This window comes from Tenrec ecaudatus, chromosome 1 (genome assembly GCF_050624435.1).
Source record: "Tenrec ecaudatus isolate mTenEca1 chromosome 1, mTenEca1.hap1, whole genome shotgun sequence".
Classification (NCBI taxonomy): Eukaryota; Metazoa; Chordata; class Mammalia; order Afrosoricida; family Tenrecidae; genus Tenrec; species Tenrec ecaudatus.
In genome coordinates, this window is record NC_134530.1 from 77,650,503 (window position 1) to 77,668,938 (window position 18,436).

Below are 18,436 nucleotides of genomic sequence, written 5' to 3' on the forward strand. Positions count from 1 at the left end.
ACGGGGACGCGACGCAGAACGCTGGCGAAACGTGCAGCGGCCTTCGGCGATTCGGGCGGCGCGACCGTGCGCGGCCGGAAGTCCTTCCCGTCGACGCACTTCCGGCTTTAAAATGGTCGTCTCGGCGGTTCAGTGAGAGCTTCCTCCAGCTCTTTCGTTCGCTTCCGAGTGTGTGCTTTTTGGCTTTGTTTCGTTTCGTGTTGTTTTGCCCCTGGATGTGACGCGCGAAGGACCCGACGGGTCTAGAGCCGGAGGCTTCCCAAGATGGCGAACCGTACAGTGAAGGATGCCCACAGTATCCACGGCACCAACCCGCAGTACCTGGTGGAGAAGATCATTCGGACGCGCATCTACGAGTCCAAGTACTGGAAGGAGGAATGCTTCGGGCTTACAGGTGAGCGGGCGCGCCCGACGTGGAGCCGGATCGGTCGAGGGTGGGTGGGAGGAGTTGGTGTGTGCGTGGTTGGAACCCCTCAGCGGCTCCACGGAAGAAAGGACCTGGCGATTTGCTCCCGTAAAGATTTCAGCCCACGCGACAGCTGCTCTTTGCCCTGTCGGGTCGCCTTGAATCAGAATAGACCCGAGGGCACCCACCACCACCACCAAGTCTGTTAGGCGGGCAGCGGTGGTTCCGTAGTAGAGATGTCTGCGGCCGCTATTAAGACTCCCTTTGTCGCGTTAACGAGATGTTGCTTAAGAAGTTAGACCGAAAATTCCTTTTAGCATAAATTCTCTATTAATTCATTCATTACTCATACCGTGCTGAGCACTAGAGACAACACGTTCAGTGATAATAGAAGACAGATAAAGTCATTACTCTTAAGAGTTGGTTATGCTTCCCGAAAACTAGCCCTTAGCTAGGACCTGAGCAGAGAGTGTGTAGGACTTGCCACCGTTCACACAAGTCGTGTTTGAGTTTTGACAGCCTGTTGGGAGGTAATTCTGTAACTGAGATGAGGCTTACCAAAGATTGTTTAGCTTTTAAGTTTGGGTTTGTTTTTTGTTAAATTTATAATCCTGCAGGCTTCCCCTACCCCCTAGCCATGATGGTGATGAAGTGGATTCTAAATTGGACTACATAGATTTGAATCCAGGCTCTGCGAACCTTTCTGACTGTGACCCCAGAGCAAGTCACTTAATCTTTCTTAGGCTTCAGTTTCCTGATCTGGAAATAGGGGAAAGTGCTAGAAATTGTGAACAATGCAATGGCTTGTTGTGAAAGACAAGATAGAATGACTTGTATGGCAGAGTACTTGGGCTATAAACCAAAACACATTACCATTGAATCAATTCCAACTCAACCTTATAGGACAGAGTGAAGCCACCACCTCTTTGGGTTTCTAAAATTGTAAATCTTTATGGGAGCAAAGTGCCTCATTTTTCCCTTGTGGAGCAACTGATGGATATGACCCTCCTAGAGTACAATAGTAGATGCGCCGTTCTCTTCTGCTCTGAGTCAATTAAGTAGAACTGCCCCATAGGGTTTCCCAAGCTATAACTCTGTAATCATCTTTCTCTCACAGAGTGGCCACGGGGGTCGAACTGCTGGTTAGTGATCTAACATGGAACTGGCTTTGCCCCCAAGGCCCCTTGTTACTTGCTATTGTTAATGTTTTTGGTGCCATTTCAGTGCCAGTGTTGATGAGTGCTCTGAGCACCAAACTAGGAACTAATGTCTCTCCACTTTTAATCAGAAACACTGAACTCCTATAGTGTCTAAGATGTCGCTTTATTTTATTTTTCTTTTTTTAGCTGAACTTGTAGTCGATAAAGCCATGGAGTTAAGGTTTGTGGGTGGTGTTTATGGCGGCAACATAAAGCCAACTCCCTTTCTGTGTCTGACCTTGAAGATGCTACAGATTCAACCTGAGAAGGATATCATTGTAGAGTTCATCAAAAACGAAGACTTCAAGTGAGTGTAATGTTGACTAGATAATGCAAACGCGTCTGTGAGACAGCTCAGCATTGGACTTTGGTTAAGAGGAATGAGCATAGTGTCTCTCATTTCCCAAAGGGATTTGTTCTTGAGCCTTTGAGTGTATATTTTGCCTGTTCTGATTGCATTGCTATCCTCCTATTTTTTTCAGAGCAACCTTTTCCCAAAGAAAGGGGTTTCTTTACTATTGACTGAGCATATTAAGTAGATGTAAGTACCTAATGTGCTGGTAGGCCCTGGGCACCCAAAGATGAAGAAAACAGCATTGTGTGGTTAGAAGAGAGAGAACTTTGGTATTAGATAGATCTGACTTGCAGTCCAGATCTGTCGGTTATTGACTATGCCTTGGAGAAGTTACATTTCTCAATTTTACTTAATTGCATTTGTTACCTCCTTATAAAATTGATGTTAAAAGTTTAAGAAGATAATGCAAGTAAACTACTCAACAGTGCCTTTTACAGTATAAATACTCAAAAAAATGTCACTTGTGCTAATTATTATTCATTTCCAATAGCTTATCACATGCCAACTCTCAGGGCTTTAGCCCTCACAGTAATCCTACAAATTCATTATCTGCATTTATAGGTGAGGAAACTAAGTCACAGAGAGGTTATGTAATGTCCCCAAGGCCACAAAGCTAGTAAGTGGCACAGTCAGCTCCAGAGATCTGTCCTTTGCTGTATTCTGCTTTCCATTTAAGAAGCAAAGTGCTCATAGAGGTATAGACGATGTGTGGTGGAAGGAGGGTAGGGAGGCATGAGCATCTAGATAAATTAGCCTTGTGTGCAGGATTTTCAGAGAAAGAAAGTATTAAGTTGAGTCATGGAGGAAGTGACTCCGTGAAAAGGAGGGAAGCAGAGGCATGGAAAAGAATACTATGTATGGAGCGCTCAACAAGTGTTTTAGTGACATCAAATGGGCACTTGAGAGAGAGTCGGGTATGGGCCAAGGGATGAGTGACTTTTTATATGAAACGCATGGTTTGGCCTTTATCGAGAACTTTGGCAAGTTGGGAAGAGATTTTAAGTTGGAGTTGCCTCTGGCAGCAGTGTGGACAGGCAGCCACCAGGCAGGAACACCAGAGCGGAGGCTAGAGTTGGCAGCCAGCTAGAGTTGATGAGGGTCTGGGTCAGTGCCATTCCAGGAGACATGGCTAGGTGGAACTTGAAAAGTGGAAGAACAGAATTTTGTGGTTGATTTAACGTGGGAGGATGAGGAAGGCATCTAGGGTGACGACTACATTTCTTGCTTGAATGGCAGGCTGGGTCATGGTGGCACCACCAGTAACAGCAGAAAAGAAGGGTGGGATGTCCATCATTCCTCTCAAGAGGAGCTGAACTTGTTTGAGTGATGAAACTTGGGGAAGGGAAAATGTTACTGGAACCTTACTCCTCCTCGCAGTACAAGGACAATAGCCTCTAGCAAATCACAAACCTAGGACTCATATAACCACTATTTTCAGTAAGTTCCATCCCCCAACTCTTGTCTGCTGATTTTAAGACAAAAATATGCATTATTGAAATTTTGCCAAGTATTAAAAAACAGGGCAAAATTCCATAATCTTACCTTTCAGAAGCAATCATTATGAGAATCTTGGCATATTTGTTTTCTCTGGTTCTTTTTATGTTGCTAAATTCAGTGCTCCCTGCCAGGCCCTCATAGGTAGACAAGGTGATCATAGCTGTCATCTGAATTTGTCCTTTTCTCCTTCAGTTTCTCAATTCTGGCTTTATCATTACTCCCTCGAGTCTACTTAGTGATCTCTAATTGCAATCTCATTCTTTCAAGACTTGAATGATTGTTCTAAAATGAAAATGTAATCTTGTTGACACCTGAAGTTAAGAAAGCGGAAGGAAAGCAACTTTCGCCAGGGAAGATCAGTTATTTAGAATGTGATGTTTGAACAACTTGTACAGTTTGCAACAAGAAACTTTTAGGAAAAGAAGTGTCTGGAGTTGGCAATGAATAGAAAATACTCCCTGTCATTGAGTAAAATATAGAGGCTAAGGAAAACCTCAAGATTGCATTACAGCAAGAATAAACATTGCTTTCCCCTTTTAATACATAATGCCTTATGGTTTAATATTCATTTACTGAAGTGTTTCCTTTCCCTCACTGCCCTCGGGTCATGGGATTTTCTTATGTGGAACAATTCAATATTACCAGCTTCTTATATTTCCTCCCAGGAATTTCATGCATAGACAAAGAGATCACTGTGTTTTATATCTTTGTATACAAATTATAGCATGCTGTACACTCAAGCCCTTTCCTTTGTTATTTAATAATAGATCTTGGAGAGTCTCCATATTAGGACTCGCAGTCTTTCTCATCCTTTAAAATGCATGTATAACAACACTGAGGCACAGTGTCTATAAGTAACCTCCCCAGGGCCATGAAGCTGGTAAGTTCCAGAGTTGGTATCTGGACAGCCTGGTCCTAGAGTTCATATTCTTAATTATCACAGTAAACTGCCCCATAGTGTGCTGTTGTCCTGATCTTACAGACGAGACTGGACAGAGGTGGGATTTCCATGCAGGCAATTCAACCCCAGTCAGTGTCCTTAGCCACTGTACCCTAGTGACTCTGTTTGTAATTACCCCGTACTAGTCACCTTGTGTCAGATAGTCAGAAAATGCTCTGCGGGTGGGAACCTTCACAGGCAGGCCTACCTCGAGCAGAGGAACCGCCGGCTAGGGCGACTAATGAGTGAAGGTGAGCACGAGGAGCCAGATGGGCTTGTATTTTAAAGGCAGAGCTCACAATAAGTTATATGAAGTATGTGAAAGGAAGAAAGAACGAAAGGGTGGCCATTTTTAACAGCTTGAGCATGAATTTTGGCACAGCATGCTAGAATAAGGACCGCTTAGAGCAAGGCAGCTACTAGTTAGTCCAAGTGAAAATTGGAGCCTGTGGTTGGATATAGAAGAAATCTTAGGAAACGAAGTTGTTGTTGTTAGGTGCCATTGAGTCAACTCCAAGCCATATAACCCTCTACACAACAGACTAGAACACTGCATGGGCCTGTGCTGCCCTCACAATTGTTCCTAAAACATCAACACATATTGTGTTATGTACCATGTCTGACACTTTACACACATTGCTCATTTAATACACGAATAAATTCGATCCTATTCTCATCTCCGTTTTACGGAGATTAAGAACATAACTTGTCAAGTGTCACTAAGTGAGTGACAGAGTCAGAATTTGAACCCAGGCACTTTGGCATTTTTTAGAATTACTACACAGACATGAATATATAAAAATTCCTAGCAGCAAATTTTTTATATTCATGTCTGTATACTACTAATGTTATCACATTCAAAAGCATGTGTGATTCCTACAATAATCCTGTGAGGTAAATACATTTTTATGCTAATTTTACAGGTGATATAAACTGACAATTTAGCAAGTTCCCACAGCAAGTGATGGAGTAGGAACTTGAACCTTGATCTCCACATTTTAGCTATGTTTCTGCCACTTCATGCTGGCTTGAAAGTTGCAGCTTTTCCAGCTGCAAAGAGAAGAAAAAGGAAGTTGTTATCAATACTATTGTAAGAACTAAGAAAATACAGTGGTAAACTCAGAAGCTTCTCTGGATGGTGTGTTGCTTCACCTGTGTGTATCTTTCAGGTATGTCCGCATGTTGGGGGCCCTTTACATGAGGCTGACAGGCACAGCAATCGACTGTTACAAGTACTTGGAGCCTCTCTACAACGACTATCGGAAAATCAAGAGCCAAAACCGAAATGGGGGTAAGCATGGTGCCAGGTCTCTTGATTCCTCACATGGTCACATATACCGTGACTTTCCCCGTCTTCACCCCCAGCTTCCCACCTCACTCAGGGGAGTGTTCCAGGAGACTCCTAATTCGGTTGGACTTACCCAGACTTCTCCTATCTGCCTACCTTTCTGACTGTGCCTTTTTTAAATTGCCTGTCTTACATCATCTGCTCCTGCTACACTGATCTCATCTTCCTTGAACTTGTCAGGGGACTTCATGCCTTTGTGAGTGCTTTGCAAGTCAAGTCACTGTTCACACCACAGGGCCTGGCTCCAGATTGACTTTCCCCAGAAAAGCCTTCTTCAACCCGTCGAGATAAAGGCCACTTTCCATATTTCACTTTCTAGTTTGTAGACTGACGATACTCATCCTTAGGTAGGAATCAGATAGAAAAGTACTAAGTGTATCCAAGAGGGAGCCCTCCCTACTTTTTAAAGCAATAATTTCTATGGTAAAGTGGGATTCAGGGAAATTGTAATAAAAACCTTTTCTCTTGTGATCACCTAGCGTCCTAACAAAGGAATTATGTTTCACAACTGCATATGAACAGTTAAATGTTAAGAATTTGGAATTATACTTTCTTAGTTCATTCATTGAACAAATACTAAAGGGATTAGAAAAGTTTGTGGGGAAAGTCCATGATCTCCTCATTGCGTGTCTCCATGAACTTTTTGAGACCCGGTACTGTGGACTAGTGCGGAGTCAGGTACGTGCTCCCTACTGGAGATCATACACTGCATCAGATTGCCGTGGACCTAATGCAGCTCACTTAACTTGTGATGCTAGTAATCTGAGACAGGTTTCTCAGACTGGCCATTTGAGGACAGGAACTCATTTGTCAGTGGTTCCTAGCCTTCCTAATGCTGTGACCCTTTAATACAGTTCCTCATGTTGTGGTAACCCCCCAACCATAAAATTATTTTTGTTGCTACTTCATAACTACTGTTATGAATTGGACAACCCCTGTGAAAGGGGTCATGACCCACAGGTTGAGAACCATTGTTTTTTGTGATGGGGCGCTAGCCCATGCAGTGCAGTCTGCTAAGCAGCATCTTGGCCTCTGCCGACTAGACACTAGTACAAACCCAAACCATACTTGCTGCCTCGAGTCAATTCCAACTCAGGGCGACCTTATTGGACAGGGTAGAACTGCCCCTGTGGGTTTCCTAGACTATGGAAATAAAAAGCCTCATTTTTCTCCTACAGAACGGCTGGTGGTTTTGAACTACTGACCTTGAGGCTAGCAGCCCAACTCATAACCACTAGCCATCGGGGCTCCTGTAGTATCTCTCTAATTGGGAGGCAGAACTGTCCCTAGTCAAGAACCACCAAACTAAGATAATATTTACTGTGTGAATGCTCCAAAGTGATGAGTCTATGAACCATGTAAGATCCGTGTTCTAGAGTTAGACATAATGAGTTCCTGTGAGAAAACTGCCCTAGAGTTACATGATTTATCCCAGCACATAACTCCTACGTGATCCCAGACTGCTGCTCCTGCATATGACTCTCAGTGTTCAGAGCATCTTCATCCATCCCTTCCTCCCGCTGCTGCTGCTCCTGCGTATGACTCTCAGTGTTCAGAGCAGCTTCATCCATCCCTTCCTCCCGCTGCAAGGAGTGGCCCAGCACAAAGACGGCATCTGTATGGAGGGCTGAATGAAGGTAAGTGGTGATGACAAGGCAAGGTGGACTAGAGGTTGAGGCCAGGTTTGACAGTAGTATCCTCTGTGTAATTGACCCCACTGCTGTAGCTTGTCTAATGACTATGCAGGAAGAGGGGAAGCAGCAGAGAATTCACACTTTATAGACCAAGTGTTCTGTTAGATATTTGGCATACAAATATACACATTTTTTGCTTTCTAAATATCTAATTTAAAAATTACTTGAACTGATTTTTCTTTCAGAATTTGAACTGATGCATGTGGACGAGTTTATTGATGAGCTACTACATAGTGAGAGAGTCTGTGACATTATTCTGCCCCGACTACAGGTAAGAACTACAGGTCTCTTACCAGAGTTGCCTTTAACTACAAGACAGATGGAGGGTCTTCAAATAGTTCCTGGAAAAATGGAACAAAAATAAAACAGAATTTTCCCACCAGCTTTTGGAAGCCCCCAAGGCTGAGGCCATAAATCTCGTAAACCAAACCAGCTCACTGCCAGCAAGTTGATGCTGTCCTCATGGCTGTGCTAACAATGTGCACGTGGACAGTGAGCGGACAGCAGACGTAAGCGTCCTAAAGGTGGGGCTTTAAGAATGAATAATTAACACAAGAAAGCTTTCTTCTATAGGAAGCTACGTCAAGCATATTACAGCTTGTGTAATGGTTTTGAGCTTTGTGAGCAGTTTTCCAGGTGATTTTTTATATAAAAAGTCCAAAATATAAAACAGGAAGAATGGATGGGCTAAGAGGGCCAAGAATGGAATACACTGAAATCTCACACTCCTTAACCCTCCCCTTTATCCTCCCACTTCCCTAGCCCAGTGACTCATGAGAGTTCGTGTCGGCGCCTTCTAATAAGGGTTTCAGAGTATGATTTGAAAGTTACTCTGGACAGTACAAAGGGAACGTGGGTCTGTTGGCTAGCCATAAGAGAGATCACCAAATGGGGAAGGAAGAGCTCCGTGTTTCCCTAGGGGAGAGCTGACTGGTCGCAGGACCCGGCTTTATTTTCTCCCTGTAAAGTGGGGAAATTCGAATACCTCCGTGGTCTATACACTGTGCTCTGTGAAACTATATTATGGCTACTGAGAAGAACAAAAGACAACCCACATATTCCAACTAGGTTACCGTCTCTAGGCTATTGGGTATCAGCCTTGATATTTCATTTTAACAAAGCCTTTTTAATGGTTTTATTGAGGTATAGTTTATAGATAATAAATTACACATACTACAGTATACAGTTTGATACATTTTGACGTGTACATCCCTGAAGTTGTCATCACATCACCTCCCCAAAATTTCTTAGTGTTTGGACTACTACTTAGTATTCCTACCATTGCTATCCTCGGCCTTGCCTCAAGTAGCCACTGATGTGCACCTAGCTGACAAAATAGATCAGTTTACATTTTGGAATTTAAAAGTGTGTACTCTTAATGCCATTTTGTCCCTATTCAGCATGATTATTTATCCATGTTGCATCTATTATAGTTTATTCCCATTTTATTGCTAATTGGCATTTTATTGTATAAATATAGCACTTTGTTTATCCATAAATTTTCTTGTGCAAAATTATGGGATATATGGCCAATCTTACAAAAATCACTTTTATTTCTACAAATTACCCATGAACAGTAAAAATTTTAAATTTGACTTTCAAATGCTATTAAAACATCAAGAGATGTGCACATCTATGCTTAAAGCTACAAAACATGCCTTTACTGAGAAATGTTAAAGAAGCTCTAAATGTTTGAGGAAGATGACATAACAATGCTGAAATATCCACTTCCTCAAAATTAACCTAGAGATTGAATGTGAATCCCAGTCAAAATTCCAATAGATTTTTTTCTCTTTTTCCAATAAATTTTTGTAGTACTTGACAAGATAATTCTAAAATTTGTATGAAAAATGCAAAAGATCTAGGATATCTACAACAACTTTGAAAAAAGACAAAGTCAGACTAACAGTGTCTGCTTTTACTTAAAATGCAGTAGTAACCAAGACAGCGTTGTAACAGCATACAGACCAATATGTGAATGGAACAAAAGAGACCAGGAACACTTGCACTAAGGTGATCAGTCGGTTTTCTACAGCCATGTCAGAGAAAGGCTTTCATTGAGAAAGGGTGATCTTTTCCTCATGGTTGTATAGCCAAATGTACACAAATGACTCTACCATTAAATCATATATAAAAACCAACTTGAAGGAGACTGAAGTGTAAATGCCAAGACTATAAAACTTCCTAAAGAAAACAGGAGAAAGTGTAAGTGACATTGGTTTCGCAAAATGAGACACACAAAACATAATTTTAAGAAAATAAGTGGCCTTTTTTTTAAAAATAGAAATTTATTTTTCAAAAGGTAGTTACAAAATTAAAATGGAAACTCACAGGAAGGAAGACTCTCCAGAGACTTTAAAAAGTTTATGGTAAAATCTTAATTATCTTTTAATTACATTTTCTCATAATCTTTTTGAAGTCTTCTTGTGTGTGTATAACATCTGACAAAGGCCTTGAATCTCCAGACTCAGTTTAACAATAATAATAATAAGACAACCCAATGGAAAAATTTAGCAAAGGGCAAGATACATAGCAGGTCATTAATCTGCACATATAAAACCACTCTGAAGAGTTAATCATAAGGAAATAAAGCCCATGGTAATAGTTTTTAGAATGTCTGAAATGAAAAAGACTGATCATACCAAAGTGTTGATGAGGTTACAGAGGAACTCCGATTTCAAATGATGCAGCTGTGAAAAGCTTTGATGTAGTCTTTAAAAAGTGAACCGTACACCCAGCCTACATATTTACTCCCAGGTATGGCTAAAGGGACATGAAGGCACATGCCTTCAGAAAGATGCAAAGACCTACATATAAGCTATTTCAACAAATTGGTGGGGGAAATGTCATTATCTTCACTAACTTTTTGAAGTACCTTTGTACATAAATAGTCCTAATTGCTATGTTTGTAGTGGGCAGTCGGGCCACATCTGACCTCTTGCTTTCAAGACGGATTGCCACAGGGCAGAGGTCAGACTGGCCTCCCCCCTGCATTCCTTTTTCCCCTGATAACAGCACTCACTAATGATGTTGGTGATTATGGGCTTTATTAGTTAGCAAGTTATAATTCAGGTGAAAGTGCTCGGAATATGGTTGTTCAGTGAAGTCTGTTTCTTTGCTGTGCCTACTGGTAGACCTCTCTCTGGCCCTCAGCATCTTGGCCTGGCCTCTCCCTCCTCAGGCCATGTTAGAAAGCTCTTTCAGGGCTAGCAATAAATGCCCAAGGGGCATGCGATTAAGCATCAACCCATATGTGCACTCAGCTCCAGCTCTGTGGGTCAGCTCCCCCAATTAAGTACCCAGATGTACCCTACTCACCAAACTAGTCTCCCACCCCAAAGCACTCAGTTGTACTTGCTCTGTGGCATGGGAAGTCCACTGCTCCATCTCATGCTTTGGCGCTGGGCTCTGCTGCCCCTGCACTTCTGTCGCTCTTGATGACCAAGCTGCCTCCAGGTGAAGGAGGTTTCTGTGTGCAGGGATCTTAGGTGTCAAGGAATGCGTTCCTTTCCACTCTTGCTGGTAGTAAGATTACCGCTCCCTCCTACACTTCTGAGATGCCAATATGCAGCAAGATGGCAATCACAGTTGAGCCCTGTTTACATGCACCACTGAATCCTATCAGTATGTTACCTCATCTTCTCTAACCCAGACCCATCCGGAAAAGATTGCTTAGTGTGAGTTACAGAGATGACAGGAGCCACGTTAAGTAATTTATTGTACTGCTTAGGTCTGTCGACAGTGAATGATTCAAACAGCGTGTGGCATGTCTAGTGTACAGTATAATACTATTGATTAGTAAAACATACAACAACTGTTGATAGTGCATCAACGTGGATTAGTTTTCAAGTAAGCTGTGAAGGAAGACAAAACAGTAATATACTGTCAATTCTATTCATGTAAAATGTTAGAAAAGATAGTGACAAAAGTACATTATTGGTTGCTTAGGGACGAATAGAAAGCTATAATGCATGCCCACGGTCAACACTCAGTGCTTTTTGAAGCTCCTTTGTATACTGTATATCTTAAACTGTAAAAACATATATTAAAAACTCTACCGAGATAGTTACCTACTAAGGATCCTTGGCTTTTTGAGCTTTACTCTTTCTGATTGTGCACATCTGTAAGTGTTGAAATTGCCAGCATTAACTAAAAGGTCTCAGAGGTGGTGTTGGAAATGGCACATGTTTAAAACAATCAAACTCCCACTGGCATGCCCTGGTGAGAGAGTGGTTTGGTTCCCAATCATTGCAGTGAAGTAAATTCTGCAGTAAGTGAATCACACTATGTTTTGGTGTGTCTCAGCAACTACAAAGTTTATACTTACACCCTACCTTAGTATCTTTAGCTTATAAAGAAGTTCAAGTGATTGTGAGAAATCTCAGCATGGGACACAGACGCGAAATGAGCGTATGTTATGTTGGCGAAGTGACACAGAGAGAGACTTGCTTGACACAGGGTTGCAACAGGACTTCAATTTATTTAAAGAAAAAAAGCCAAAGACACGGTAGTATCTGCAAAGCACAGTGAAGTGAGTGTGCCTGTTGATGTTACTGCTGCGCCGTCACCCTGAAGCGCTTCACTGTGCACCATCTGCAAGGTGGGGGTGTCCTTGCTAGATAGAAAGCAAAAGGTGATCACTTAAAGATTAATGAGATCACAACAACTTAAACTTGAAACTTTCAAATAGAGAATTGGATACATTGCAGATACTTGATGAGTGGGTGTTGCTGAATTTGCATGAGCCAGCAGAACAGTTGGATAGAAAGGAGCTGACGAGTACTCAGCTGCAGTCCTGCACAGTAAGACCTGGGAACGAGTGTCATAATGAACAGAGCCAGTCCTTGCAGTCGCTTATTGCGGACTCCAGTAGCTGAGATCCGCAGCCAGTTTGGTACTGCCTGCCTCTAGGAATGTAGTTAAGAAATTAAAACTTCCATTATGCAATATGGTTATAGCCAAGAATTCGAAAGCCCAGCCAGTTAATACAAGTGGAGGGTCTGTGTGGATTCTGGAAGAAAAGACCACAGAGAAAGAATGTATTAAGCCCTCAACTACTGTCGTAGAAGTGGCGCTCAAACTGGTTTGGCAGTTCACACTCATCCAGTGGAATCACAGAAGGAGGACCTAGCGATCTGCTCTAAAAATTACAGCCAAGAACACTTTATGCAGCAGTTCTCCCTGCAGCACACACACTGGGATCATCAGTCGGAGTTGACTTGACAGCGGTGGGTTTGTTTAGTTTTTGTTCAAATGAGAGAAATTGACATCTGCCTGAAATGTTTTCAGATCCTTGAGAGGTGCGCTCTGGCATGTACCTCAGTCTGTCTTGAATGGAGTGATTCTTTTGTCTCTGTTGCTATTAAGCAACGTGTAGGTCACTGTTGGAACTTCCAGTGTGCCCTGACATGGGTTCTGGAATATGCACATATTCTCAGTCTATTTCCAGGCGCTCTAGTGGCATAATGGGGGAAAACTGGGCTGCTAAGTCAGCAGTTTGAAACCACCGGTTCTCCACAGGAGAAAACTGATTTCTACTCCAGAAGGAGTGAGACCTCAGAAACTCACAGGGACAGTTCTACCCTGACCTTTAGGACCGCGGAGTCAGCATCGACTTGTGACAGTGTTCGGTTTTTTTAGTTCAGTCTATTAAACACCAATACTCCTGAATCAACACATTGACCCCAGTCTCTGAGCCTGGTGGGCCTGTGGTGATACTGGATACAGTTCCAGAGCCCAAGCTGGTGATCCTCAGAGCCCCTTTCCTCTAGCTGACTTCACTAAGTGGTCTCTCTGTCTCATATCCCCACCATCAAAGGATTTTGCAGATTTTGAATCCTTAGCTCTAAGGATTATAAACAGGTTATAAGATTTTCAATCTAGACCATGCAATAGTCTGTCTTTGGCAAAGGAAAATGGTAAGGGATCTTAATTCCCATCCAGACCACTTTTGCAATCTGAACTCACCTTTGCTTCTCAGATCATTGGTCGCTCTGTAAGTACCCCAAGTCACATGCAAAAAGAAAACAGAAGCGAGCGATGAGTTATTTTCAGTGCCCTTTCTTTGGAAGTTAGCACTATAGAGTAGGACACAAGGAATTCTGCAGCCCCCAAACTGGGCTGAGCCCCAGTGCCTCTTATGGTTGAGACACCAACCATGAACTTGGTGGCTTATAATTTTGGTACTAGGCTTTGCTTATACACATTGGTAATCCAGCAGAAAAAGGGAAATGTCCTTTTTAGCTTTGCCTCTATTTGTTCGCTCACTCACTGCCATTGCATCTGTTCTAGCTCACAGTAACCCTATGGGACAGGGAAGGAACCACCCCGCGGCTTGAAGCTCTTTACAAGAGTAGACAGCCTCATCTCCTTGAGGAGCAGTTGGTGGCTGTGCAATACTAATTTATCAGTACCGAAACCTAGTAACCGCTTCAGAACGTAACAACCCCTAACTCTACCTTCATTCTCTGCAGAAGCGCTATGTGCTGGAAGAAGCAGAACAATTGGAGCCTCGGGTTAGTGCCCTAGAAGAGGACATGGATGACGTGGAGTCCAGTGAAGAGGAAGAAGAAGAAGATGAGAAGGTCAGGCAACTTGGGAGCTTAAGGGCTGACAAGGAATATTGGGAGGGATGGGAATTGTACTTTGTTTTGGTTTTCAGACTTTTACTACCTTTCTTTAAACAAAGTAACATTTGTTAGGAATGTATATTTGAGAGTCAGAGCTGGCTTCGTAGTGCTGCTATTTTATGGCAGTATAATCGTGTGCAGGTTATTTTCCCTTCTAAGTAGTAATAATGATTAGCCTTGAATATATTTGGATGATTAGGACTGTGAATAATTTTTTCACTTCTCTATGTTTAATGCCATGGCTTGTATGTTGAAAAACTCTATCGTTAACTACATTTTGGGTTTTTTTTAATATAGCATTTTAAAATAATCAGCTGGTGGTGCTATCTGGTAAATGTTGGGCTGCTAACCATAGGCCGGTGGTTTGAACCCACCAGCTGTTCACAGGATGAGGCTGTCTGCTTCGGTCAAAGGTTTATAAAGTTTCAGAAGCCCTGTCTGGGCTTGCCATGCATCAGGGTCACCTCCATGGCAGTGACTTGGTTTTGGTTTGGGCGACCGTTCTATTGAGACACACTGTAGAAGGCCTGGCAGTCTACTTTGAGAACTCGCTAAAAGGCAGTCCTACTCTGACACACAGGCATAGCCAGGAGTCTGAGTTGATGCAATGGCACTGGTTTTTACTGGGATCATTCTATCCACCAGACGGATCGCCAGGTCCTTCATGCTTTTTGTCTTCTCACTTTGTCCACCCTTGCACTTAACCTGCTGTGTCTTGCCGTTTCATTCATATTGTTTCCATTACTTAGTTTTTCTGTCCTGCATGGTTCTTTTTGTGTTGTGTGCCATTTGTTTTGTGTAAACACTTCACATACATACTCTATCCGTCAGCTCAATGTTGGTCCTGGGGTGTGAACCTGTGCCTTGGAGCTCCTGCTGTCTCTCAATCATGGAGTCTTGCTGCCTTGTATGTTCCAAGATTCTTTTTAAGCAGCTCATTGCTTGAATTTGGTAAAGACTCCTGTGGCCCTAAATTATTAAAGAAGTGAAGTTTGGAGGGGAAAATGTGCGCCCCCCCCCCAAAAAAAAAGAATTTGTTTCTATTGGTACTTAGAACACGAACTAGGTTTTTTAAGTTTAGCACTTGAATCCCTAGGCTCTTCCTTCCGCGCCTTGAGATCTAAGCAAGGCTCATCTTTCCTAAAAAGTATCGATCGATCGTAGATTTGGGCACCTGTGCTCAAATCCAGCTATTCCTGCTGCTCTGGCCGTAGCCCTTCGTTTCACAGGCACCCCCATCCCATTCTTTTCTGGAGGTGTGTTCTCAAAGGGAGTGGGTACCTGAAGACCTTTCCTAATTGAGAGACCACCCTGTGTGCTACCATCGGTCTTAGATGTTCTACATTAAGAGGATCCTTTGTAAAATCCAGTCTGACAAAGAGAAATCTTGTTTTTGATTTATTTTTTTACCATTTTAACCTGAGTTAAATATTTTGTGCTGCGAGTGTACCCACATTCGTTGCTACTGGGTTGGTCAGGCCTGTTCAGCTGGCAGAATTCAGGGAAACCGTTTAAAATACTGTTTGTATTTGACCTTAATAATTTTATACTTTAAATGAAGTTATTTTAGAACCTCAGATGATGTTCAAATAGAAATGGTGGGGATGCTTCAGGACTGGGAATTGTTTCTCTCTGTTGTCCATGGAATTGCTATGAGTCGGAACTGACTTGATGGCACTTAACTAGGAGGAGGTGCAAATTGGAAATCCACCTTCTTAAAGTAGGTATTTCTCTTTCATATCAATCACACGGTCCTAAAATACTACTAACATTGGAGTAAGATTATTGGAAACTTGATGATATTTTGTAGGATTACCTTGTGATGTGAACTCAGTTACTGTGTTAGTCATTTAAGGAAGGACTTTGAAATACGGTGGGTGAGAGCATTACCTGTGCCCATCGCTGACACATCCATCCTTTCCAGTTGGAGAGAGTGCCCTCACCTGATCACCGCCGGAGAAGCTACAGAGACTTGGACAAGCCCCGTCGCTCTCCCACGATGCGCTACAGGAGGAGTAGGAGCCGGTCTCCCAGAAGGTAAGGCCCTACACACTGACCTCTTCCAGGGAGTCCTTCAGCACTGCAGCCCACAGATTCACACTAAAGGAAGAAAAGTGCCCAGTTTGTTTGCCCAATGGATTACTTACCTAGAAGCACAAAACATTAATGACAAATAATCATTTTTGCTCACCAAGTCTACAGTCAGCAATTTAAGTTGAACGCAAGTTGGGCAGCTTTCTAGTAAAGCTGGGTTTACCCATGTTTTGTCTGTTTGCTGGTCTACGATGGCCATAGCTGGGGTCTTTAAAGCAACTCACCTCTTCATACGTCTTTTCATCCTGTGGGTATGATCTAACAATAACTATGTTCATTGGCAAAGAAGCCCTGTCATGCTGGTGTTTGTCCGTCATCTACTTGCATCACAGTCACAAATAGCTCACCAAAACAAGTCAAATGGCCAATCCCAGAGTTATGAGCCGGAGGTGCTACCAAATTAGAGTGCAAAGGACATGGACACAGAAATAAGGAAGAATAGGGACCAACCAACTTAATCTAGAACATCCAAGGCAGCAACTAAGCAATTTCCATCTTTTTCTCTATAGGCGGAGTCGGTCTCCCAAGAGGAGGAGGTAGGCCATTCATCTTTGTGCTGAAGGACAGGGTTTGGGGGCGGTGGGTTGTGTGTTGTTTGTTGTAACCAGTCTATTTCATAGCCCTTCCCCGCGCCGAGAAAGACATAGGAGCAAGAGTCCAAGACGGCACCGCAGTAGGTCCCGCGATCGCCGGCACAGATCCCGCTCCAAATCCCCAGGTATCGTTGTCTTCACCAACAAATGGAAGAGAGTAAGTAGTTAGCCTCTTACTGTCCAGCAGCAGAGGGACCAGGGTAAGAATCTCGTCATTTCCTAGTTGTACTGATATGATGAGCTTCAGTTTCTTCATCTCAAATAACAGGGCTAAATTCCACAGAGTAATGGTGAAAATCCAGCATGAGGTTAGTGATCTGCTTATGAAATGACTTCACTAGTAATTCACCGTCAGTTCACAGAGGTGGTCCCAAGTAGGTCCAACAGTACAGGGGAAGGGATTGGAGGAGGTGACAATGATAGTATTTGAAGAGAAGAGGGTATAATTCTGCTCATTCACTCACCTTTCCTTCCTCAGGTCACCACCACAGTCATAGACACAGGAGCCACTCAAAGTCCCCTGAAAGGTACGTAATGGCCTGTGTCATGTTAACAAATTAACTCTTAATTCAGAAATTAAAATTCCAGTCAATCACTATTTGCATTGTTCTAATGGTGGGGGGCGGGGAGATTTCAGGACAAAACCGGCTTATATCCCTAGGAATTTTTTTCCTTGTGCTGTTACATGTTTGGACAGTGAAAGGGCAGGGCATGATGGGCTTTGTTCTCTAAAGAGACCAAATCAGTTCAGGGACCTTACTTTTCAATGAACATTCCTCAGAAATCTTTGTATATCATACACTCTTGGGTGTACTCTTAAAATCCCTCAGGTCATTTCCTCAATGGGATATTTAAAAAAAATATAGTAATGCCTAACTCACAGGGTTGTTTTAAGATGATATGAAGCATACCAGGTAATATTTTAACTGTTCAGTGTCCGCAGTCCTTGAACAGCTGCTGAATTTAATGCTGTGTGTGTGTGTGCTGTCATTTCAGGTCTAAGAAAAGCCACAAGAAGAGCCGGCGAGGGAATGAGTAATGGACTGAGTTTCATCCACGTGTCCTCCGCTGGATATGAGATTATCTGTCTGTGGAGGGATTAAGATTCCTTCCCTAGGCAGCTATAAGAATATTTTTTTCTTACTGAAAATTTTTCCAGTTTTTGAAAAAAGAAAGTGGTTTTATACACTCACCTTTGACTGTAGCAATTAAATTTGAGGGTGGGAGGGAATTTGTGTGCGTGTGCGCGCGCGTGCATGCACGTACTCGGGGAAGACAAAGGATGTGACCATATGCTGATCTTTTGTTGTTTACTTAACATGACACACAAATTCCCATTTTCCTTTATTTTGCTTAGTGATGATCTCCTGTGAGTCATCTGGGATTTGTGTTGTTATTCACAGAGATCAATTCCGTAGGACATATCAACTTTTTTTTTAATCAGCAGCAAGTGATAATACGTACACTGAGTTGTTAACAGCTTGTCAGAAACAATACATTCAAATATAAGGCTCCTCATCCTGGATCTCTTAGTCCGTTGTCATGGAACAACAGGTAAACAAACAGGAACACTTAAAAGCCTTCTCCCTTGCATCCTAAAACAGTTGTTTGTTCTTCCCCAGTAGACTTGAATTCCAGGATCGAGGAATAAAACCTTTATCTTAACAAGTGTTACCTTATC

At 42.6% G+C, this 18,436-nt stretch overlaps 1 protein-coding gene across 1 annotated transcript; it reads left to right on the forward strand.

Moving 5' to 3' along the window:
• Positions 1 to 77: 77 nt before the first annotated feature.
• Positions 78 to 17,947, forward strand: PRPF38A (pre-mRNA processing factor 38A). Its single transcript, XM_075556148.1, has 10 exons — positions 78 to 394; positions 1,753 to 1,912; positions 5,567 to 5,688; positions 7,625 to 7,710; positions 13,913 to 14,023; positions 15,993 to 16,105; positions 16,672 to 16,698; positions 16,783 to 16,880; positions 17,234 to 17,282; positions 17,752 to 17,947. The coding sequence occupies exons 1-10, from the start codon at positions 265 to 267 to the stop codon at positions 17,792 to 17,794; spliced, it is 939 nt and encodes a 312-aa protein (XP_075412263.1). The 5' UTR covers positions 78 to 264; the 3' UTR covers positions 17,795 to 17,947.
• The last annotated feature ends 489 nt before the right edge of the window (positions 17,948 to 18,436 follow it).